The sequence below is a fragment of the Anolis carolinensis genome, chromosome 1, assembly GCF_035594765.1.
Source record: "Anolis carolinensis isolate JA03-04 chromosome 1, rAnoCar3.1.pri, whole genome shotgun sequence".
NCBI classification, from domain to species: Eukaryota; Metazoa; Chordata; class Lepidosauria; order Squamata; family Dactyloidae; genus Anolis; species Anolis carolinensis.
In genome coordinates, this window is record NC_085841.1 from 200,635,189 (window position 1) to 200,662,193 (window position 27,005).

The following is a 27,005-nucleotide window of genomic DNA, read 5'->3' on the forward strand; positions in this document are numbered from 1 at the left end:
GAGAAAAGTGTTACCTGCAAGATGGTTCCAGCATATTAGCCGAGTGTTCACATTTTCCATGCATGCAGAAACCATTATAATGTTCTGGACAAGGAATGTAGATCCCTCTGGCACTTTCTTCCAATTTGTTTGCATTTTCTATAAAATAAAGGTGAAAAGAAAATCAAAGTGTAGAATGTATGGGATGATGAAGAAACAATGACAGATACAACCACAAACTCATTGCTTTCTTTAGTGCATTTGAGGGATTCAAAAGAACGGTTGCCTGAAACTCCTCATTTAAGGCTAAAGGAAATTACTAACATAATGTTATGCTGCAAAATAGGAATACAGATTTAAATAACTGTTTGGAGGATGAAAGAATATGTGTTTTACAAAAACATCAGCAATTTCTTGAAAGGCCTTGTCAATTACTGAGTTTTGTTTCACAATGGTTCAACGAAAGTCAGTCTTTTTAAAAAATTCCTTTATACAGAAAGAGTGGATCTTAATTTTAAAAGACTGCACATATTTTGCATACCATATTTCTACACTGATTCCAATCACTGGAAAAAAGACGAAATCCTCTTGCATTAAAAACACACCATATCACCACCTAATCCAAAAACTGTGTTTAAATTTCCCATATTGTGGAATTATGGCTGTGGATGCAAGTGTTCATAATTTTCTTAGGAAATTCTTTCATAGGAAAGAATTACTTGTTTTAGCATTTCTCTCCTCATTGTGAGAAAGCCTTGAAAAATCATGCTGGGATTTATTCTGCAATACACACATACACACACACACACACATGGGTTTTAAAGCAGAAATGGCGTTCTCTATGTGGAAATGTGATCTTTCTTGCCAAAAAAATCTTATTAGTGTAGGAAAGTTGCTTTCTGTACGGAAATAAGCATTTCCTAAACTACAACCACAACAACATTGGTATCATTTTTCATGCAGAATCTGTCCTGAACCACAAATATTATTACAGGATTCTCTTTGTCAAATAATTGGGTTACACATTTTATTTGTGTGTATAATTTCTTTCTTTCCATCTCCAATTATTACCATTACTAAACTTCTTACAAGAATGGAAATTTATCTTGTTGACTGAGGTGGAAATGCATACGACATACATTTACAAATGTTTTCATGTATGGTCTATACATCCAGATCCACATCTGTGGTGCAAACTGACAATTCCCATAGGAGTTACTAGAGTTGTGTGCATCGGGTAAACTGCAATCTGTTTCTTTGTCCCGGATTTTGTCCCGATCCGTTTTTTGGGAGTCTCCTGAATATGGGAGGACAAAAATTCATTTTGATTCAGGAAGCTGAAAGATTTGTTTTTGATCTGGCCCATTGGCAGTAATAGGGGGGACTTTCCAGGCTCCCCTTCCTGTTATTTTAGGCATCATTTGTCTTTATATCCTTCCTTAAGACCTGCCTGACTTGGCTGCCCTGTCCCACAGAAGGTGAGGAGGAGGAGGACTGAGGTAGGGAGGGGGGCAGTTCTGGCCCCATGTCTAGCACGAAGGGAGTCCCCAGTCTCTCCCAGCTCTTTTTTTGCAGGAATGACAAGAGGCACCTCTTTTACCGCAGTCCAGAGAAGTGATGGGAGCCTGCTTCGGTAGAGATGGTTTCTCTCTCTGTCTGTTGGGCACATTCAGAGCAGAGCAGTTCATTTGTCTTTTATTAAGAACTGGATTAAAATCACCAGCGTTAAGATACTCTTTCTGAGATCCTTTCCCTTCTGACTTTCAAGGAGACCTGGGTTCATGGGGAAAGGATTAAGAAACACCCCTTCCCGGGATCCTTTCCCTTCTAGTGGCTGCCTCCCTCTGCACACTCCACATGTAGTCGAAAGATACCAAAAACAGACATTTTTTTGGCAGCCACTATTCTGCTGTGGCTGGAAAAAAGTGGCCCTTGCAAGCATCTGAACCAGCCAGACCAGCCAAAGACTATTTTTGAAGATGACTCCATGCACAAGCTTTGTAGTTACCACTTGCACTGATCTACACATATTGGTGTTTAGGCTGGTCCTGAGATGAATCTGCTTAGTTATATACAGTTACACCAAGAAGATATCCATCCAGCACAGTGGTTCTCAACCTGTGGGTCCCCAGATGTTTTGGTCTGCAACTCCCAGAAATCCTAACAGCTGGTAAACACCTGGGGACCCACAGGTTGAGAACCACTGATTTAGGACAAAGAGGCAGAAACATGCAGCCTTTGGGCAGCATATGACCCCTGAACCTTCTTTAAAATCCACCTAGCCCCGAGCTTTCCCAATATTTTATGTTGGTGACACTCCTTTTAGACATGCATCATTTCATGACATAGCCATTCAGTTTTACAAACCAACAGGTGATTAAACCAACCTCTTATAAGAGGTATGGACATGTATGCGAATTATAATAATGTAATTTATGGGGACATGGCATATCTCATGAAAACATTTTAATGAGTAATTTTAAACTTGCATCTTAAGTTTAATCTTTGTTTTGTGTATTTTTAATGTGTATTTTGTGGACATATGTTTTAATACATGTACAGTAGAGTCTCACTTATCCAAGCCTCGCTTATCCAAGCCTCTGGATTATCCAAGCCATTTTTGTAGTCAATGTTTTCAATATATCGTGATATTTTGGTTCTAAATTCATAAATACAACAATTACAACATAACATTACTGCGTATTGAACTAATTTTTCTGTCAAATTTGTTTTGGTGCTTAATTTATAAAATCATAACCTAATTTGATGTTTAATAGGCTTTTCCTTAATCCCTCCTTATTATCCAAGATATTGGCTTATCCAAGCTTCTGCTGGCCCGTTTAGCTTGGATAAGTGAGACTCTACTGTATTCAGAAGAACGTTTTTAGATGAATGTGTATTTTAGCAATGTTGTAACCTGTCCGAGCCATGAGAAGAGGCAGGCAAGAAATAAAAATCATCATCATTAAAAATTATTTAATTCATATTTTTCAAGCATATGACTTAATACTTATTTCACATAGACTCAGAGGTTTTTCATTACATTTGTGCAGCACACCTATACACTGCAGCTGATACACTGCGTCATAATACACAGGTTGGAAAGCTCTGCCCTAGCCTCTCTTCCCACCCCCACCCCCCCAAAAAAAATCAGAGGGGGCTTAGGGGGCTGAATGGAGTACATGGGCCACATGTTTATTCATCTAGATCAGTGTTTCTCAATCTGGGGTCCCCAGAGTTTTTGGCCTTCAACTTCCAGAAATCCCAAATAGCTGGTAAACTGGCTGGGATTTCTGGGAGTTGTAGGCCAAAAGCATCTGGGGACCCCAGGTTGAGAACCACTGATCTAGATGTTGAAGTATTGATTATCATTCCAACAAAGGACTTTGGGCAAGGATGAATGCAATCTTATACATTTGGGAGTGAAATTATCCATATTCTGCATTACTTATTTAGTTACGTATGTGTCACATCTCTTGCCATGGTCACCACCATAATTTCATTTAAATGCATTTTATTGGCTTTAGTATTTGATTGGACCAACTATATTTGAAGCATCTCACTTTCATTCATTATTTGTGCTTTCAAAAAAAGCAGACACACTCAATTGCTGAAGCCAAATATTGTCCAGACTAAGAAAGAGGAACACAAGAATTGTCTAGACGAATAGAGAGGGACGATACAGTTCATTTCACAGATAGAAACTAGGCAAACAATGTTATAGGGTGTCCAAAGTAGAAAAAATTATTAATGAGGGAAAACACACAAGGTAGGAGAGGTAATAGTTTGCATTTGACTGAGCCTTCTGGGAAGGGCAAGATTCATCATTCTACTCTCTTCTGAATGCATTGCAAAGTATCTTTTGCGCTTTGAATTCACTATGTAGTAACAGAAGGAAGAAGATAATGTGAAGAAAGTAGAAGGCAGATAGAGAAATTGGGACGTTTTAAAAGAAACATAAAAGTGGGATAGGAGAGGATTATTTGAAACCATCTCTTCAAAATTGGGACACTTAGAGGGTGTGCATATATCATCATTTTGACCAAGATGGGAAATATGTGGTCCTCCAAATGATGTTGGTTTTTCACCACTGGTTATGTAAACTAAGGCTCAACGCACCAAAAGCTACTGGAGGCCTGCACTTTAGTCCAATCCCTGTTCTAGATGGGGAAACACACAGAATAGGGACTATCTTGTCATGCTTTAAACATGAGCAAAGGGTGTAAAATATACACTTAAAAATGACAACCAAGAATGTGCACATTGCTTATGCTGCTGCATTTGAGAAGTTTTAAATACTCACTATCCATCTCATGCATCCAGTGATGGTTTCTGGGAAGGCACCTCTCTGATGTAATAACAGCGGACTTATTTTAACATATTAATATTAATTGCCAGAAGAGATTTAAAAGGGCAATCATTTCTTCCCCCAAAACTGAGATGTATAAGGAAGCTAACTAAGACTGCCTGGTGTGTGGCAAGTTTAAAAATGAAGAAAATTCCTTACTGGGTGGGCATCAAAGTGGATTTTGCCTTTCCATAATCTCACAGCATAATCCTATTACGGTTACTCTGAAGTAGGTCCCACTGAGTTCAAGGAAGTTTACTGCCACATAAGCATGCCGAGGATTGTGACCTTAGTCATTCAATGTTATTATTTCAGTCCAAAGCTATGACAAATTCTCATCTTCCTTTCTGTAATCTAGTTATTCAGAAAACCAGATTTGGAAGGCAATATCTCCTGACTATTAAACAGAGGGGTTTGGTCTTCGAAAGAGCAGGAAATGAAAGTCACTCTTATTTTCTGGCACAATTTCATAATTATTCATACAGCAATGCTACAGATTATGATTTCAACATTAATCAAATTGCAGTTACATTGTGCCTGACAGCTCATCTTCACATTCCAGCCTTTCCAATGTCCGTATTAGACAGGAAGGAATTATTTTAGTTTTATTGAAGTGAGGGTCTGTCTCTCCCCCCTCCTTTCTTGTCCTTGTTCAAACCAAATTTATACGGAACTAATAGAGAACCCTCAGAACCTAATGACAAAATGTGGCTTGCTGTGAAAACAGCTTTATCTAAATTGTGTTATTTTTGACACATTAGCAAATATCTTGCATTTGGATTCGAAAGGGGAAAACACACCTCCCTTCATCATATTCGGCATATTAACCTTCCACAATGAACCCGTAAGAGGAAAAGTTGCAATAACAGTGGCTGTGGAATGGAATCTATGGAATTTAACATTGCTTTTCAGCAGTGAGGATAAAGGTGCATCTATACTGTAGAATTTAACACAGTTTGACATTGCAATGGCTCAATGCTATGGAATCCTGGGATTTATAGTTTAATGAGGCGCTAGCACTCTTGGGCAATGAAGGCTATAAAGGCCCCGTAAAACTACAACTTCTACGATTCCATAGCACTGAGCCATGGTAGCTAAAACTGTATCAAATGGCATTATTTCTACTGTATAGACCAGTGGTTCTCAACCGGGGTCCCCAAATGTTTTGGCCTTCAATTCCCAGAAATCCTAACAGCTGGTAAACTGGCTGGGATTTCTGGGAGTTGTAGGCCAAAACACCTGGGAATCCACAGGTTGAGAACCACTGGTATAGATGCACCCAACATGTGAAGTCATGCACACATGTCCATCAGTCAACAACTGCAAGATCAGACTGTGACTTGTATATCGGGAGGAAGAGGCAGTATGGTGCAAAGGTTGAGTGCTGGAGTTAAGTTTTAGGAGATCTATGTTCTGGATGACTTTGGACTACATGAGTGGGTCAACATTAAATACTTCATATAGTAAATATTATTATTATTATTATTATTATTATTATTATTATTATTATTATTATATTTTTGTATGCTGCCTCCATCTCCCCAACGGGGACTCGGAGCGGCTCACATGGGGGCAAGCCCAATACAATCATATAATATCATAAAATCAACAGTTAAGACATCAAAGAATGCATTTAAAAACAAATTAAACAAGTCATGATTTAAAATAGACATAATTAAAATATTAAACAATCATCCAATTAAACAATCATAATTGTGAGAGTAAAGAGGGAAGAAGGAGAATCATGGGAAGCATCTTGAGTATGAATAATACATTTAACAGAATTTGTGTATCCTGTCATTTTCTGCCTGCAGTGCTGACTATGTGAACAATTATGGAGCAAATACTGAAACAGATTATAGATTGCCACAATATCTATTGTTCAGAGTAAGCAAGGAACTGGTTGCTGGAGTCCCTTTCACACTACATAATTGCACTATGATCTCACATTAACTGCCATAGTAACATCTTACGGAATTTTGGGATTGATGGTTTAAAGCAGTGGTTCTGAACCTGTAGGTGCCTAGGTATTTTGGTCTACAACTCCCAGAAATCCCAGCCAGTTTACCAGCTGTTAGGATTTCTGGGAATTGAAGGCCAAAACATCTGGGGATCCATAGGTTGAGAACCACTGTTTTAAAGGGAAAGGCATTTGGAATCCTTAATCAAGTAGATTCTGACCAAACTGCAAACCTCAGAACTCTGTAAGTAATTAAACTGAAATTGAAACACACAATTGAATATTGTGAACTGGCCCCAGGAAGCACTCATGTAATATTCTCCCTCTTCTCTTCCCACTCCTCCTCCTTTCCCGCTAAGGATGAGACCTAAAGCAACTTTCATCAAAGCGTGTATGCTATCCCAAGATAATAGTGTAAAAGGATTCAATGGTAGGGAATGGGAAACATCTTTGGACTACATAACAACAGGAGACATGCTAAGCTCCACATGTTGAATGAGATTTCCCTTCAAAACGTCATTGCTCTGATACTTTCACTGCATAAGTAAATAGGAGCAGTTGCACAGCTATCAGATGACTGATTTTAAGGTTTATCCCAGCTGAAAGTGATACTCATGTACTTTGTAGCGCATATATTTCTGTGTCTATTGTATTCTGCCCAAAGTTTTAGAATCTTGGGAATAAAAACAAGTAGGTGAAAATCTTTGCAATCTTAGTTAGGGCATTGAAAGATCATACCACATTTCATATATGGTTACATGACCTCTTCACATGGGGCTAAATTTGGTGGTATGTGTTGACTTAGGCCTGGTCACCCATCCAGCTGACTGGTTCCAATCAGATGACGGCATTGCAGCTTTGTGGGTGAAGGAGGGTGGAGCCACCACCAGGGTAACACAGGAGGGTTTTCATGTTGCCATTGGAATGTATGGAGGTAAGCCCCATACACCACGCTTCCCCCATCTGATCACCCTCAGCTGGAGCCAGGCAATGCGGGGCATGGTGCGTTGGGTTTCCTATGTCCCTCTACGAAGCAGAGCAGTTCCAGCGGCCGCCTGACAAGGCCATTAGTCAGGAGTTGAAACCAGGAGAATGATATTGGAAAAGAGAAATGGCCTAAACCCAACATGAAACTGGTGGTAGTGTTGCATCTGGATTTTCCCCCTACAAACTTCAGGGCTGCCTGAAATTCATGTTCAGAGGGTTTTACACTCTTCTGGAGAAGGTTTAAGATAGTCTGTGGGCATACAAAAGGGATTGTGGTTGAAACTTCCTCCCAGTGACAATACTGTAAATAAATATCTTAGGGCTTGTCTACATGAACTTAGGGGCCCCTGGTGGCACAGTGTGTTAAAGTGCTGAGCTGCTGAACTTGCAGACCAAAAGGTCCCAGGTTCAAATCCCAGGAGTGGAATGAGCGCCCGCTGTTAGCTCCAGCTTCTGCCAACCTAGCAGTTGGAAAACATGCAAATGTGAGTAGATCAATAGGTACCGCTCCGGCGGGAAGGTAATGGCACTCCATGTAGTCATGCCAACCACATGATGGCCAGGAGCTCTTGTGGAGTTCTGTGCCATCTGGCAGTGGAAATGGCAATAGGAAGAGTAAGGTAATGATGATGCACTCTTGGTCCGCATGGGCTCTGCCCTGGTGCCATTGTGAGAAGGGAATGGTTTGTGTTGGGGATGCATGAATGTTCCGGAATAGCCAAAGATTAAGCAGACAGTGTAGATGAGTACACAGATACAGTCCGCAGGCTAGATACTAGTTTGGGATGGTCTGAATGAGAAACTTAATCTCCCATGCCTCTGTAACTAGATTGCATTTGTCATTTTCTGCCATTTTCTGCCACTCAGAGCATTTGCTAGGATGAATTTTTGATAACTTATCCTTGACTTCTAGAAAAGTTGATAATGGCTGCTTTTCCCATTGGCAAGTTATTTAATTCCATGCCCTTCCCCAAGTCACTCTTGTGCTTGCATCGAAGATTGTTGAAATTTTTTGAACAACAGTCTAAGGTTTCTAGATGTTTATCACTTCTGAGCTATTTAGATAAACCTTTAAAAGTTTGATAAATCTCTGAAATCAGGAATATGTGGTATTTTCTGGCTGTTCTTATCTTCACTAACATATTTTTTGTAGCAAGTGATATATATTGGTTGTGTTCCATTTTTCTAGATAGACCTTTGTGGAGGCATTTTGGGGTCCCAAAATATATTAAGTTCACAATGAAATGACCTTCAAGAATTTCAGAAGTTTTTCTCCTTTTTGGGATTGCCACCAGACAGATAATTTATTATTTCTGACAGTTTTATATATACATCGTCTGTGCAAGGAATTTGCTTTCAGAACTAAGGATTCCCAGATCTCAGGGCTTCTTCTTTGGGGATGAAAGAAAAAGTGTTGCCCTAGAAAACAACTTTCCCCCCTCCTTTCAGGGTCAGAGTACAAATTCCATGTTTTGCTAAAAGCGGTTCTCACAAAGGTGCTAAAACAAGCTGTGAAAAGTTCATAGGGTTTTCTTTTTCTGTTCCAAGCAGAGCTGGAAAACTTAATTTTCAACCACATAAATAATTTATAACTTCTCACACTTCATATTTTTATGTGAATTACATGCTCTGAGTAACTGTTAATGACCGCTAATGCTTGATGTATCATCTTTAAAAACAAGGATGGCCAAAATGTGGTTTGTGGGATTCCTAAGGACAGTCCTTGGGAAACCCAAAAGGCCCCTTAGAACCCCCAGACCCTCACAAAATTATTTTTGGGCCAAATTTTAGATGATTTTTTTTCTCCAAGCCTGCTTTTCCTAACTCTCCCAAAGCCCTCCCCCCATGTCTCAAAACACACAAACAAAAGAGAAAAAAATCAGTTAAAATAGCCAAAATGGAGGCTGAAAGTGATGTTGTGTTACTTTGGAGCACACTGAAACATGCCGGTGTGGTCTGCTGAGGTGTCACAACAAGGAACAATGTCCCAGCCCTGTGTGCAGTTACTCACCACATATAAAGAAATTGCTAACTCCTTTGACTTAACCAAGTACCACCAACCATAAAGTCATAAGGACCCATAGATATCTATGGTATTAGGATGTGGCCTTGAAAACATGGAGTCTAAGCAGCACTTGATATGGTAATACTAAAGAGCACTCCTACAATAGTTTAGGTGTATGCCCAACACATACCACATTTCATCACATAATACCGTGTTTCCCCGAAAATAAGACAGTGTCTTATATTATTTTTTGCTCCCAAAGATGCTCTAGGTCTTATTTTCTGGGGATGTCTTATTTTTCCATGAAGAAGAATTCACATTTATTGTTGAACAAAAAAATGAACATTTATTATATACTGTACAGTAGTTGTCATCATAAACCAGCATAACCAGACAAACTGTGAATCCTATCAAGAATTTCTTGTTAACAAATATTTCCATGTACAACACTTTATGGTATGTACATTTACCGATCCTGCATGCTCTGGTGTTCTGTTCGGCGGGCATGCTTCCAAACAAAAACTTTGCTAGGTCTTACTTTCAGGGGAGGCCTTATATTTAGCAATTCAGCAAAACCTCTACTAGGTCTTATTTTCTGGGGATGTCTTATTTTAGGAGAAACAGGGTAGTTACACTTTTTATTCCTTATTTTGGCTAAAAAGGGGGGATGCAACTATAATGTGGTGAAAAATAACTGTACTGCTGGCAAACAATCTGTATACAGTGTAGCCAGTGGAGGAAGACAACCTCCCCACTGTAATGGTCTAGCACAAGGAAGACTCCAGGCTTCTCTCTTCATGTGTCTTGCTGCACTATTCGAACAACAGCTTCACCCTCACTAAATCTGGAAGCACTGAGTTGAAGAGAGCTGATACTGTCACTCTCTTCAACACAGTGCTTTTGGAATCAGCCATGTGAAGTGCAGTAGCAGAAAGGCGAGTGCAACTATTACATGGTGGCCGGAAAGGAGGGTGCAACTATTACTTGGTGACTATTATGCAGTGAAATACAGTAAACCCTGATTCCACTGGTCACCCTAACTGAAATAGCCCAAGTCATTCAATGGGACTTAACTAAATATTGACTCATGGTCACCCTAACTGTGCTGGCACGGCAATGCCAGGAGATTTAATCCTTTGCTTGCATTACTAGTTTGTAAGGTAGCTTCTCTCAGATTGCAATCATAGGGCCAACAACTTGGCAATCATCGTCAGGAACCTTTAGACCCGCCCCTTTTCCCAGGGTTTGGAGGGAAAGGGGGGATTTTGCCCAGTGTCACTGTTGGAAGCCTAATAGCAGGACGTGTGGGATTTTCTTTCCCACCTGGAAAAAGCTTCACTTCTTACAGCTTTGCTGGGGAAGAAAAGGAACAGTTCTACAGCTTTGCTGGAGAAACACAGCCAGCCCTTGCTGGGACATCAGCAAAGTTTCCACAGCCTTCGTGGAGTAAATCAAAAGGACACCTTCCAGTTTGACAGAATCTTCAGCCACCTTGCCTGGTAAGGGACCACTCGGGCTATCCATAACGCAGCTTGGAGATGGGAATAGGGGCCTCACGCCAGCAAGGTAGAGAAAGATTGCCCAGGGAGGGGTCAGAAGATTTCCCAAAGGTAAAAGGAAACAGTTTACTAACAGTTGCCTGCCCTTGATAGCAGCTTGAGAAAGCTACCGATTTCCCAAGGTTTTAAAGCATTTGTTTGAAGATTTAAGCCCAAATAAAGAACTTTGTTGAACTTATTTTGAGCCTCAATAGAACTTTGTGTTGGGAAATCTAAGGGACCCATCAGCTGAGGCACCCCGGTGTCCCATTGGGCATAAAGAAGGCACGTCCTGTAAACAGTCATTCTTACAGGCCCAGTGTGCGACAGCACACTAACTGAAATAGTCCAATTCATTCAATGGGGCTTAACTAAATATTGACTCATCAACTAAGAGTTGATGGATCTATTCTATCAATGGATCTACTCTATTTGGGATTGCCAATAATATTTAGATCAACGTGTGATAAAATCATAAATGAAAAACATACAGTCTACTTTGGAACCTAAACCCCCTCTCCCTTGCTACCACCCTAAGGACTTGAGAAATCATCGTACCCTGAGGGAATAACAATGGAAGGAGCAGAAATATTGGTAGTATGATCTACGGGGATACATTCCTGCACTTACAGTGGAAATGGGAAAATGTGTATATAGTAGAGTCTCACTTATCCAACATAAACGGGCCGGCAGAATGTTGGATAAGTGAATATGTTGGATAATGAGGCATTAAGGAAAAGCCTATTAAACATCAAATTAGGTTATGATTTTACAAATTAAGCACCAAAACATCATGTTATACAACAAATTTGACAGAAAAAGTAGTTCAATACACAGCACCAAAATATCATGATGTATTGAAAACATTGACTACAAAAATGCGTTGGATAATCCAGAACGTTGGATAAGAGAGTGTTGGATAAGTGAGACTCTACTGTAATAGCAAACTCTATTTAAATGAACAACTTCTAACAGAGGTTGCTAAAGGTTGCTCTGGAGAACCGTGAACATTTCTAGCGAGGTATCATCACTTAGAATTAAGTAGGTTCTCCAGAGCAAATCTGAGCAAATATTTGGTGGAAGCATACCATAGAATTGTCTGAAGGACCTAGAAATATCCTAGAGAGGATATATTTTATCAGATGCAGATAGGTGAAACTATAGGTACTAGTCCCATGGGTTTAGAAATAAAATGTTCCTCCAGCAACAGCAAGAATGTCCCTCTGGGCAGCAAAATTGGGCAATTCCAACTGGATGGCCCTCCACGAGGGTCTTCCTTCCAGGGGCAAAACAAGAATGGGCAACTTGGAAGTCCCTGAACAGAAGTGGAGTTGGCAGATCAAAAAACAACCTGGCAAAATGGCACTACCTAGAAGAATCTTCTACCTTGTGCATCTGTGGAGCAGAACAAACAACTCAGTACCTGTATGCTTGCCCACAATGTCCTGCCTCATGCACAGAGGAAGAACTGTTTAAAGCTACAGACAATGCATTCGCTATCTAGCAGCTTGTGATTCCTTTATTTAACAGTTTTAAATTTATTTATTTATGCAATGCTTTTACACAAAATAAATAAATAAAAGTCCCATGGTTCATACTATTTTATCCAGGTCTCAGCAATAGCCCCTCTCTCACTAGCTTCCTTTACGAATTCACAAACAGAAAGCAAATGGATAATAGAAACAGCAGAAATAAAAACAGAAACGGGCTAGCAAAGAACATGCCATTCCAAATGCAAAACAGAAGCAATGCAAAGTTGGCTACAATTGGATGCAGAATGCTAGTATTCCCACCCATCCATCTGCACAATGGAATCAACCACCAACAACATGCTTTCCTCTCAAACGCAACTCCTTTCCTTATGTCTCATGTTTTTTTTACACTGCAAGCCAGTGGATGAGGACTGTCAAATTACTGATTTGTCTTAGCCCAACTTAGTCCATTTTTGGATGGAAAACAGCATGGAAATCAAATAAACCCAGTATTTTAAAAATGGATTACACGATTATTATGTGGTTTATTCTTTCAAAGCATTCCACAAGTGTCATTGGGGATGTTGAGTCATTTCTTTGTGATCACCTTAGTCTCATAAAGACTGTAAACATTTTTGAAAGTAGGAGGGATGCGGAGAAAACATCCTGATCCATGATGATAAATTGAAATTAGGAAGCACTTTAAAATATTCTCAACTTGAGTGATGTTAACATGTAAATAGGATGTAAACTACTAGGAAGGAAACCAATTATAATTAATTAATGGGTACGTATCAGCCCATGTATCGATTGCTATGACTTGCTGGCATTCCGGAAATCAATTGAACAAGTTAATCATTGTCTCTTAAAATGCCTGGCATTTATCAGAAATCACTTTTAATGTAAGAACAGCCTTACTGGGTGAAAATCAATAACCTTTTCAAAGAGTGGGCAGTTTTTCATGGTACAGTTAAAATGTCAAGAATCCAGGATAATAGCAGAGCACCCTGATCAACAATGACCTCTCCCATGTTTGACACAATTAGCAAAATAATGTGTACCGCTGTGATCATAGTGACCCTAAATGTATTTATTTAGAAGTGCACTCCATTAAAATTCCTATGATTTGAGTCATTAGTAAATGTATTGAAAAATCAAATAATTATAGCTATCTGTATCACTATATTGTTCCTCAGTATTCGTCTTTATATTGCATTGGTCAGGCTATATCTGGAGTAGGGTGGAGTTTTTAGGGCAGCATTTTAAGAAGGATGCTGATAAACTGCATCTCTTACCCAAAATGCTTAGGACCAGAAGGGTTTTGATTTTTTTTCCAGATTTTGGAATATCTGTATCTGCATATACAATTAAATATCTTAGAGATGGGATCCAAATCTAAACATAAAATTCATTTATTTTTCATGGACACTTCATATACTCAGTCTGAAGGTAATTTTGTATGCAGTATTTTAAATAATTTCATGCATTAAAATTAATTTGTGCACGTTGACTCGTTAGAACACTAAAATGTCACCATTTCATACGCTCAATGCATGGAAGATTTACTATGCAGTTGTAATAGGAAGTTTGTAACTGGTGAAAAAAATTCAAGACCCTCTCACTGCAAAGTGAAGTGAGGTGTATTTAAAATGTTTTGGTTTAAGAGCCAATGGGGGGAAAACCCTGTGCAAGAGGGACTGGGTTTGAATATTGACAAATGGGATGAAAACCCACAGAATATTTGAATGGCTTTATTTCTAAATGTATTATACAGTGACTTATTTCTTAGATCTAACAACATATGTGGTATGGTTAGCTACTCTGTTATCTTAAATATTTTTATATATATTAGTGTTTATTGGGTGTTGATTGATTCAACTAGGGAGATTGGAGCAGTGGGAGCAATGCAGTTTGGATTTTGGAGTACAGTAGAGTCTCACTTATCCAACATAAACAGGCCGGCAGAACATTGGATAAGTGAATATTTTGGATAATAAGGAGGAATTAGGGAAAAGCCTATTAAACATCAAATTAGGTTATGATTTTACAAATTGAGCATCAAAACATCATGTTTAACAACAAATTTGACAGAAAAAGTAGCTCAATGTGCAGTAATGCTACGTAGAAATTACTGTATTTACGAATTTAGTACCTAAACATCACAATGTATTGAAAACATTGACTACAAAAACATTGACTACTAAAAGGCAGACTGCGTTGGATAATCTAGAATGTTGGATAAGCAAATGTTGGATAAGTGAGACTCTACTGTATTTTGGTTTTCAGAATTCCAGATAAGGGATGCTCAACCTGTACTTCCAGAGGAGGACATATATTTAAGGAATGAGTCAAAGAGCCATTTTACCTTAAAATGAGGATCGAGCTAATAAGTCTTAAAATATTAGAATGACGGCTACACATAAAATGAAATGTTGTCAGTGGCTCTAAGCCAATTGGACTAAAATCAATGGGTTGGAACTAGAGAGAAATGAGTTTCTATGATCTTCAGAACACTCATTCTAATAACAGATATTGCTCTTCACTGCACAGAATTGCTTGGGACATGGTTGGTTCTTCATCACTGGGTTATTGAAGCAGTGGCTTAATTGCTATCTGTCAGGATGATATCACATCATTGCATTTTGCCTGTGCTTATGTAGGGATTTGGGATCTCATCACGTTGAGACAGAGAACCCGAGGGACAGCGGGGGAAATCGCGGGGCAGTGTCATGCTGCATTCCCTACCCGTCGGGGCTTGTTGTGGGTCATGGTATCCCTTCCCATGATATTTTACTGCTGTCTTCGCCTCCTCTGGCTTTCTCTGCTGGCATGGAGCCCCACTGAGCCCCACCAGAAGAAGCCCTGCATCATATTATGAGCTCTGGGGGACCCTATGCCGGCAGCATGCCAGCAGGGCAGAGAAGTGGGGAGAAGATGCTTCTAAGACTCAATGTGTTGAGGTCCTTGGACTAGGTAAACTAGTATGGTTCAGTGTTTTGAGTGTTGGATGATCACTCTGGAGATAGCTTGAATTCCTGTTCATCTATGAAACTTACTGGATGACCTTGGCAAAGTTACACTCTCAGTCTCAGAGAAAGGCAATGGTAAACCTCTTCTTGCCAAGAAAACCTTGTGACAAGTTTGCCTTAGGGTTGCCATAGTTCAGGAAAGACTTGAAAGCTCACAATAACAACAGAACTCAAAAGAACCCCTTTTATCTGTGTGAAAAATTCTATGAAACAATTTCTATAACGTTCTACAACTCACTGACCTCTCCACCTCCGGTGGCCTAGGGGATAAAAGCCTCGTGACTTGAAGGTTGGGTTGCTGACCTGAAAGCTGCCAGGTTCGAATCCCACCCAGAAAGAGTGTGGATGAGCTCCCTCTATCAGCTCCAGCTCCATGCAGGGACATGAGAGAAGCCTCCCACAAGGATAGTAAAACATCAAAACATCCGGGCGTCCCCTGGGCAACGTCCTTGCAGACGGCCAATTCTCTCACTCCAGAAGCAACTCCGGTTGCTCCTGACACGAAAAAAAACACCTCTCCACCCCATTATATTTCCAAGGAAAATGACTCATATTTGCCATAGATCAGAAATGACTTAGAGGCATACAACACCAAATCTGCAAATAGAAATCATCCTCCTCTGCTCTTATGAGGAGAAGATCTTGCTTGTAATGTACTTGAGGTAGAAGGGAGGGTAATACTTCTTATCAGAAGGGTGAGTAATCTGCTCTCTGCTATCTAGAAACCAAAGGAAACGGAAGGGATGATGTAATGTGTTTAATGGCCTTAAGCCAGAACACCATCAGAAAGGAATACTGGACTGATCATAAATTACACTTATTTCTTCCTGTTTCAGACCAGAGCAGTTTCACATTACTTAGTGAAATTGACCGTGCTTATAAAATAAAATAAAACAAGCCCTCCACCCATCTGATTCTAGTTAGCCACAGTAAGAATGAAAAAAAATAGTGGTGCATTTCTGTCTCTCGTTGTCCACAGAGTTGCATTATGAGCTTTGTATTATTGTTTCCTGATCTGTATTCAAGGGATATTTCATATAGCAAGAAGTTCAAGGCCGTTGCCAGGTTTGAGGCAGCTCTTTAGGCAAGTGCTATCTTATTGGATCTCCCAATGCTGTCCTGGTTGCACTACTGGAAAAGACATATAAGGGAATTAAGAGAAGTAGGCTTGCAGGGCTATAACTCTTAGCGAAAGAGGCATGGATGTGACATCTTTCCCCAGGAGATAGCTTCTTGCCCTCCTTTAGGGAAACTGGAACTCCCAAGGACCAAAACAATGTAGATAACTCAAAAACTGGTTTTAGTGTTCACAAAAGGTTATCCCAATAAGCTGGAAGTTTCAAAGGAGTAAAGGAAAATATACATTACAGTCTTTGGTTGTCTTAATTCCAAGGAGCTCTGTAGCTGAGAAGCTTTTCCAGGTCTCTCTTTCTCAATGGCTATAAATGCCGGAGCAAACCTCAGCCTCAGTCCAAATGGCCTATGTTTGAAGACACAGTCTTCCTCTGTTGCCAAAGGACTGATTTGAAGGCGCTTGAGACTCCTCAACGTCGTTCAGGTTGGCCCTGAACATGAAGCGTAAGTCTCAAGGGCAAGAACCCCAGAATTGATGCTGAGAGGTAACTTAATCAAGGGTTTTTAGAGCCAAGTCTCTTTCACACGTCCATCTGATAGAAAGCTTGATGGTGGAATGAAAAAGGAAACACTGTCCTACTCCAGGAAGAGGTGGAGTCAAACAATTGAGCTGAGGGAGCAAATAACTGGTGAAAACAACATTGATTGACAGCTATAAATAACCAATCAGACCAACTACATTTACAGGGTAAAGGCAAAATCAGGCATGATACAACAATTCAAATCTTGCAACTTACAATTCGACATATAGATGGCGCCACTCGCGCCGTCACAGGGGGAACAAGGGAGTGGTGGATGGCTTATCTCTTTAAAAATAAACCATAACCAACATAGTGCCACAAATCCAGATGCCAACTCTGCCCACATATCTACTCTCCCTCTCTCCCTCTGCAATCAGGTAGTGACAGTTGAGGTGGAGGGAGGCTCTTTCATCTGCTTCTAGGTATGGCCATACATATCCAGTACATTCAGAGAACAAGCCTTCATGAGTCTTTTAATGTGGGAATCACTTGCAAGAGTTATCTCAGGTCTGGAGAATGCTAATGCAAGAATTGATCCACACATTGTTTTTGTAGCCTTCAATTGATTCCGACTGCTAAAATAAGAAGGGATAATTCCACAGGATCACATTTTGATAGCACCATTACACCTGTAAAAATATAAATGGATCACAAGTTTTTAAGGTCCATGTTCTTAAAATCCCTGGCTATCTGCACAATCACACAGCAATTGTCGCTAACTCAGGGAAATAAGATTCCATGATTCTGCCCAATGATGTCCCATTGGTTTTACTTTTTATATTGCATTATCTAATTTTTGTATCAAAACAGCCTCATCGACATGGAATTCGGAAAACAGCTTATTTATATGTAGATGCAGCTCTATGACATTTTGAAATGCCATATATTTGCATATGAAGGTTTCTTCTCTCTCCCACCCCACTTTCTTGAGTAAACATATTCATTTTGCTGCAACATCCACAGTAATCTGTACAGAAACAATACTTAAAGAAAAAAACAAGGTCTGACTCAAAACACTAGCAACAAAAATAGTAGTTGGAATATAAGCAGCAGCAACAGTAGGAGAGGAGCAGCAGGCATAAATTGAATTAATACTGGTACTAATAATTTTGTTTAAAATTTTGAAACTCAGAAGCAATATAGAAAAAAACCCAGCTATGGCTATCAATGGTAGTTTCTAGCCTGTCTTTCTGATTGATGATTATATCTCTGATGGCAAGCAGATGCACAGAGAGTAAAAAGAAACTGCATGACCTGAGGATTTTGTAGAAAATGGATAGAGGCAATCCATAATAGAAATCAATATTTACAAATCAGCTTTGAAGCAGAGCATAGAACCTTTGTGGATGACCTCAGAAAAGCCAAGGATCAAATGCATTTTCATAACTATCAGAGTGGGATTGATTATTATTATTATTTCTAAGCAGACGTTCTATTGAAGGGTAAGTATTTGCCTTCAAAAAGGCTAAGAAGCACCCCAAGGTCACTCTTTGATTCTCACTCCTTTCAATTATCTTGTCAATTGTTTTCTAGTATTCTTCCGCAACATGAAGAACAACGGGCATAAAACATTTGTTTCTTGTTTCCAAGGTGGGAAAGATAAAAAAACCAAAATAATACTGCCTGGTCTTGGACATAATATTGCTAGAAAGGAAAGAATTGAAATTCTCTTTATCTTACACTGTCAGTGTGCATTGGCTTATATACTGACCCTGGCTTGCTTAAACTACAGTTCTTTTGTTCATGTGTGAAGTGGGAAAACGGGGTTAAACATTGGCTTTTTTTTTTTAAGTTGTGATTTCAAGTCATGTCTGAATTCCTAAGGGCTATTTTGAAAAGATTTGTTCAGAGTGCATTTGCCCTCGGCTTCCTTTGCAGGTGCATCTACACTATAGAATTAATGCAGTTCGACATCCTTTAATGGAAAATGCCTAAAATCTGCAAACATGGCTATGTAAATGTGCTTTTGACTAACTCGGTATAATCTGATGGTATTCAGATAACCAGCTACTTCACCTTACTCTGGTCCATCTCATCAGTGTTCTGCCAGTTATTGCACATATGTAATTTTAACCATTTGCCTCCCATTTCTGAATATGCTCACTGTGCCTTGTTGAGTTGCTTTTATTTGATTTTATTGGATGTTTTTGCTTTTACGTGTTATAAATTAAATGTACCTACGTTTATGTATTTTATTGTGTATTACTGGGCTTGGTCTCCATGTGAGATGCCCTGAGTTCCTTCGGAGAGATGGGGCAGGATACAAGAATAAAGTTGTTGTTGTTGTTGTTATTATTTTTTATTTTATTTTATTATGACACAGCAAATAAGATAGATATGCTGGATTTCGTATCACAAAATCACAAGTCAAACACTTCCCCAGTGTCTAGGACTGTGTGATGTATTTTCGGATGATGCGTGCAGATCCCAGTAGGGTGGCCTTTTGCAGTTGGCAGATCGTGATTTTGTCAATGTCTATTGTTTCCAAATGCTGGCTGAGATTTTTGGCACGACGCCCAGTGTGCCCATCACCACCGGGACCACCTGCTCTGGTTTCTGCCAGAGTCTTTGAAGTTCAATCTTGCGGTCCTGATAGCGGCTGAGTTTTTCCTGTTGTTTTTCGTCAATGCGACTGTCCCCTGGGGTGGCAACATCAATGATCCAAACCTTTTTCCTTTCCACAACTGTGATGTCTGGTGTGTTGTGTTCCAGAACTTTGTCAGTCTGGATTCGGAAGTCCCACAGTATCTTTGCGTGCTCATTTTCCAATACTTTTGCAGGTTTGTAATGCCACCAGTTCTTTACTGCTGGGAGGTGGTACTTGAGGCATAAGTTCCAATGAATCATTTGGGCCACATAGTTGTGCCTCTGTTTGTAGTCTGTCTGTGCAATTTTCTTACAGCAGCTGAGGATATGATCAATGGTTTCGTCGGTTTCCTTGCACAGCCTGCATTTTGGGTCATCAGCTGATTTTTCGATCTTGGCCTTAATTGCATTTGTTCTGATGGCTTGCTCCTGGGCTACAAGGATCAGGCCTTCTGTCTCCTTCTTCAGGGTCCCATTTGTGACCCAGAGCCAAGTCTTCTCCTTATCAGCTTTTCCTTCAGTTTTGTCAAGGAACTTTCCATGCAATGTTTTATTGTGCCAGCTGTCAGCTCTAGTTTGTAGTGCGGGTTTCTTGTACTGACTTTAGGTCTGCTGTGCTTTGAGGAGTTTCTGATTTTTGACTTCAATCAAAGCAGGTTCTTCACTTTGCTTTACATATTCTGCCAGGGCATGTTCTTCTTCTTTGACTGCTTGTTTTACTTGTAAGAGTCCTCTGCCCCCTGATCTTCTAGGCAGATATAGCCGGTCAACATCACTGCGAGGGTGGTTAATAATAATAATAATAATAATAATAATAATAATAATAATAATTATTATTATTATGTTTATTTAGACCCTGCTTTTTCTCTTCACAAGGAGTCTTAAAGTGGCTTACATTAGTCTTGGATATATTGCCATCTATGACTCAGGACAATACTATCAGTTTTGTATTGTAACTGGCATCCTTAACTTTTAAAACTGTGATTTAGCCAGATTTATGGATGTTGTAGTTCTACAAGTCTCAGCCACGGGGAGTTAAAGATACGTCCTTGTTGAATACCCCAAGGGGTGGCGCAGCTGGTTAAACCACTAAGCTGCTGCATTTGCTGACCGGAATTTCAGCGGTTTGAATCTGTGGGATGAGGTGAGCTTCCATTGTTAGCCCTAGAATCTGCGAACCTAGCAGTTCGAAAACATGGAAATGTGAGCAGATCAATAGGTACTGCTTCGGCGGGAAGTTTATGTCGCTCCATGAAGTCATGCCAACCACATGACCTAGGAGGCATCTATGGATAATGCTGGTTCTTCGGTTCGGAAATGAAGATGAGCTCCATCTCCCCAGAGTTGGACTCGACTAGACTTAATTTCAAGGAGAAACCTTTACGTTTACCTTTACCTTGTTGAAATTAAGGGGATCTAAGTCTCTCTCTCCCTCCCCCCTTTAAATGGCTAGATCTTGGCCCTAATGTTTAGGGATTCAATTTTTGTTGCTGCATGTGATTCAGAATGAAACTATGTTTTTCATAGTTCATAGTTTTTCATAGTTTTCTGAATTCAATTTCCAGTTTTTAATTACAGTATGACCTCTATACCCGTGGCACTGATGCCTGCAATTCCATTTATTCATGGCTAGAAAAATATGGGCATTTGGCAAAATATGGATTTCTTTAGGCATTTAGATTCTCCAGCATGATTCTATGATACTCATGGGCCAGAAGTTATTCATTTCATTAAGGCTCACTATTATCCATGGTTTCAAATATCCACACGAAGTTCAGGATTGTGCTATGTATGTCTTTCTGTCATGTATTATTAAGAACTAAATCATGTCCTGAGAATGAGGCAGAGACACCCATTTTATGTTTTAAATAACAAAAACTGATATAGTATGGAACTACAATCTGTCTTTACATTGAAAATCCTTGACCTGTTGGTTTCAGAAGTGACCGCTCTTATTCACCGTTAAACAGAATAGGGTCTTCCACTGAAGAAAAAAAAAAACCAACCCTCCACCACTACAAACTAACAAAAACTACAACGATAACATAATTCTTAAAATCACCCAATATTTATTTATTTATTTACTTATTTACCATATTTATATCCCGCCTTTCTCAACCCCTGTGGGGACTCAAGGCGTCTTACAAATATGTGTAGTTAATGTGTTGATCCGGACCTGTGCAGCAAAATGCACATTTACATATAAAAGACATGAGAGAAACCAAACAAGCATTCAATAAAAGAAGTCTCATGGAATCTCTTAATCTATCAAAAATCTTTCATTTGTTATACAAAGGGAACTTGGTTTTCAAAGGAAGAAAGAAAGTGGTGGGATGGGGTGTGGGACAAGAGCCAGAAAGAATAGGATGACCAGCGTGGATGCTGGGAGACAGCACAAGATATGACAAATTGGCTGAGCTGACAGAAAGTGATGAACTCTTTTGATATGACCCTAAAAATAGCAAGGAGATGCTTGCTCCCTGACATTTCTTTAATGGCAGATGGATATGCATGACCTAACTTTTAAGACAAGTGTCAGGAATATTGATGTGTGGAGTATAGAGGATCATTTTGCTGGCACGGCTGCATGAGATAGTTTGCATGATTAATGATGTTTCTTGGGTTTCTTTCCCTCAGGGGAAGATATGGGATGAACCTCTATCACCCCAAAGCTACAAAGGAGTTTTGGATGAACAGGGAAATATGTATCTGCCCACAAAAAAAGTGTCATTTTCTACACTGGGTAAGAAAAGTAGAGGAAAAAGCTATTGACAATGCAGTGGCCAAGAGCATCCAGTCTGTCTAACTGTGATGTGTTTCTATGACTGCCAAAAGGCAGAAGTTGATCTGATAATTCTAAATCCGGATTTGAGATGTTCCAAAGTAGATCTGAAGGTGGCGTGTTTATTTGAAACAGTATTAATGCTTCCCTGGAGCAAACAGCAAGATTGACTACTTAAAAATGCAATATGGTGTAAGGTGACAGAGATGTGGCAGATGTTCTCATGGTGGCTTATCTTCAGTGTGGGAAGCTGGCTCCTTTAATGGAAAATGGAGAGCAAGGATAGAAAGAAAAGTAGCTGAGTTTCATTTGAAAAGGAAATATGATAAGAACAAGGTCATAACCCTGAAGGAAAGGGGAAGGGGACTTTTCAGCTCATGGTTGGTGCCGCTTTAAAAAGTATATATATATATATATATATAACGACAAAAATAGAACAAACAAAAGCATGTTTACACAAATTGCAAGTCTTGATTTTTTTTTTTAAAGAAAAAGCTACTTATCTAACTTCTAACCACTATTAATTCTACCCTACTACGAAAGGTCTTCTGTAGATAACAAAACATAAATACAATAAATAAATAAAATAAACTTGGACAGACATCTACACAAAAATAACAATACCAACAAAGACTAATCTATGCACCTCTCACACACTATTATTATTATTATTATTATTATTATTATTATTATTATTATTATTTAGTTTATTTATATCCCGCCTCCAACTCCCCCGAAGGGGACTCGGGGCGGCTCACAGAAATATCAAATATCAAATATCAAAGCTATAACAGTATACAATACATCAATAAACAAAAACATACACCAATTATAAAATCTGAACATTAACATAAGATATAAAAACACGCTTAATAAAACATAGTATAAAAACCAGCGAGGTTGCAGTCATAGATAAGCTAAGGTGCACATTATGCTTTTATCTCTCTTTATTCAATCCCAATAATAATAATAATAATAATAATAATCATCATCATCATCATCATCATCATCAAGCACAATAGACAAAGAATCAGTACAAGAAAACCGCACTACAAACTAGAGCTCACAGCTGGCACAACAAAGCACTGTGTGGAAAGTTCCTTGACAAAATTGAAGGAAAAGCTGATAAAGAGAAGACCTGGCTGTGGCTTACGAATGGGAAACTGAAGAAGGATAGCTAACACTCCAGAAGACAGGAGCAGAATTCAAAACGATCTTGACAGACTAGAGAGATGGGCCAAAACTAACAAAATGAAGTTCAACAGGGACAAATGCAAGATACTTCACTTCGGCAGAAAAAATGGAAATCAAAGATACAGAATGGGGGACGCCTGGCTTGACAGCAGTGTGTGCGAAAAAGACCTTGGAGTCCTTGTGGACAACAAGTTAAACATGAGCCAACAATGTGATGCGGCTGCTAAAAAAGCCAATGGGATTCTGGCCTGCATCAATAGGGGAATAGCGTCTAGATCCAGGGAAGTTATGCTCCCCCTCTATTCTGCCTTGGTCAGACCACACCTGGAATACTGTGTCCAATTTTGGGCACCACAGTTGAAGGGAGATGTTGACAAGCTGGAAAGCGTCCAGAGGAGGGCGACTAAAATGATTAAGGGTCTGGAGAACAAGCCCTATGAGGAGCGGCTTAAAGAGCTGGGCATGTTTAGCCTGCAGAAGAGAAGGCTGAGAGGAGACATGATAGCTGTGAAGGGAAGTCATAGGGAAGAGGGAGCAAGCTTGTTTTCTGCTGCCCTGCAGACTAGGACACGGAACAATGGCTTCAAACTACAGGAAAGGAGATTCCACCTGAACATCAGGAAGAACTTCCTCACTGTGAGAGCTGTTCGACAGTGGAACTCTCTCCCCGGGGCCGTGGTGGAGGCTCCTTCCTTGGAGGCTTTTAAGCAGAGGCTGGATGGCCATCTGTCGGGGGTGCTTTGAATGCGATTTCCTGCTTCTTAGCAGGGGGTTGGACTAGATGGCCCATGTGGTCTCTTCCAACTCTACTATTCTATGATTCTATGATTCTAAGGAGACAGAAGGCCTGATCCTTGCAGCCCATGAGCAAGCCATCAGAACAAACGCAATTAAGGCCAACATCGAAAAATCAGCTGATGACCCAAAATGCAGACTGTGCAAGGAAGCTGACGAAACCATTGATCATATCCTCAGCTGCTGTAAGAAAATCACACAAACAGACTACAATGAGAGGCACAACTATGTGGCCCAAATGATTCATTGGAACTTATGCCTCAAATACCACCTTCCAGCAGAAAAGAACTGGTGGGATCACAAACCTGCAAAGTATTGGAAAATGGACATGCAAAGATACTGTGGGACTTTCGAATCCAGACTGACAAAGTTCTGGAACACAACACACCAGACGTCATAGTTGTGGAAAAGAAAAAGGGGACAGTCGCATTGACGAAAAACAACAGGAAAAACTCAGCCGCTATCAGGACCTCAAGATTGAACTTCAAATACTCTGGCAGAAAGCAGTGCAGGTGGTCCCGATGGTGATGGGCACACTGGGTGCCGTGCCAAAAGATCTCAGCCGGCATTTGGAAACAATGGACATTGACAAAGTTACGATCTGTCAGCTGCAAAAGGCCACCTTACTGGGATCTGTGCGCATCATCCGAAGATACATCACACAGGGCTAAACGCTTGGGAAGTGTTCGACTTGTGATATGAAATCCAGCATGTCTATCTTGTTTGCTTTGTCATACTATGTTGTGTCAGTGATGATGATGATGATGATGATGATGATGTGTTGTTAAAGGCTTTCATGGCTGGAATCACTGGGTTCTTGTGCATTTTCTGGGATGTATGGCCTGGAACATGACCATACAACCTGGAAAATGCGCAATAACCCAGTAATAATACGAAATCCAGCATATATATCTTGTTTGCTGCATCATACTGTGTCTTTGTGTCAATAATACAACAACAACAACAACAACAATTTATATTCCGCCTTATCTCCCCGAGGGGACACAGGGCTTTAGATACTATTGCATAATTATACTTCTATTTCTAGTAGCATTCTACTAATTCCTAAAACCCACAATAAACAATGCCCTCATTATCATAACTAGTAAGTTAGAAAGCCCAGTCTTGCTTGTAATTTGGACAAACATTTCTCCTTCATCAGTCTAGTTAATTTGTCAGTCTCAACTGATTTTCAGTTCTTCATTGGCCGTTGTCATCATTTTTTATTTCCATTATCTGGGCTTGTGTTCCTCCTGTTTTCCTCTTTCCTTTTGGATGTCAATCTTGTTATCAAGTCTCTTCCTCAGTAAAGTCCATTGATAGAAACCAGTTTGCTGTCTTTCAGCGATCACCCCCACATCTCTATAAAGCTTTCTCTAAATGTTTCCGTTGACAGGTTTCATTATCTACACAACTAAGATCTTTGTACAGAACTTCCCCAAAGTCAGTAAGGACTGCGGACATATTAAAGCAAATAACTACCATTAGCTGTTTTGGCAGATCTTGTGCACTGCTCCTTGACATCTGGGAGGGTCCTTACTTCATAATTTCTTCCTTACTGTAGTCTGTTTTTTCTAAAATTCATGATCCCCAGATTTCAGTTTTAGTTATTTTTTATTCCTCTGGGTAAGCTCACCAGTCAACTTATCCAGAAAGGTATAGATCTCTTTTATTTCCATCGCCAGTTCTTTCCTGAACAATCTCATATTAGTCACGTTTGTGGATCACATGACTAATTGTGAAAGTATTATTTTGCATGTTTTAATTATATTTTATGATTCCATTTTAAATGTTTATTTTCCTTTACATTGTTTTTAAAGGCATCAAATAGTTGCCTATGTGTAAAACCACCTTGAGTCCCCTTTGGGGGTTGAGAAAGGCAGGGTAGAAGTGTCGTAAATCAATCAATCAATCAATCAATCAATCAATCAATCAATCTCTGTGCAACAAATATTTGCATTAGATCCATTTGGTAGTCACTTAAGATTACAATAGATTTATAATTTAAATTATTTCTGAGCATTTTTGGGGGGGATTCTAATATTCATTTATTAATCCCCTAATGGGAGTACTGTTGTTGTGGCTGAACACATGGTGGCACTGTATTTCACTTTCTTACTTCGATATTCAAGTTAGTCTTTTAAATTAATTTTTGTATAAACGAAGTTTTAACCCTTCAAAATGATTAAATGTTTGGTTTCTGTGCTCTATGAGATTTGCCTTGAAAGCATAATATTGAGTGAATGTAGGGTTTCTTCCTAAGCAAAGCATTTGTGGAAATCTGAGAAAGCCAGATACATTTGTTTGGGTGTGGCAAATTTTTCTGAGAGATCAGGGACCCTGGACTATTTTTAAAGCAGTGGTTCTCAACATGGGGTCCCCAGATGTTTTGGCCTTCAACAGCTGGTAAACTGGCTGCGATATCTGGGGGTTGTAGGCCAAAACACCTGGGGACCCACAGGTTGAGAACCACTGTTTTAAAGGGAGTGTGTGAGATTGGTCTCAACATTGGCAGACAGGTTGTAATATACTTATGGATGAGGGTAGAGAAAAATGCTTTTTCTATCCATTATCATTAAGGCCCCTTCTACATTGCCATGTAATACAGTTCAAAGCAGATAATCTGGATTTTATATGGCAGTGTTGACGGAGCCTATGACATCCTTAAATATGAT

General features: G+C 39.6%; 1 protein-coding gene across 2 annotated transcripts in view; it reads right to left on the reverse strand.

The window, feature by feature from the left end:
- Positions 1-27,005, reverse strand: part of tmeff2 (transmembrane protein with EGF like and two follistatin like domains 2) — a 344,646-nt gene that overhangs the window by 12,189 nt on the left and 305,452 nt on the right. For both annotated transcript variants that reach the window (XM_003217424.4, XM_008104769.2), the window contains exon 8: positions 15-138. In XM_003217424.4, coding sequence (XP_003217472.1) covers positions 15-138 — 124 coding nt within the window. The remainder of the gene's footprint in view (positions 1-14; positions 139-27,005) is intronic.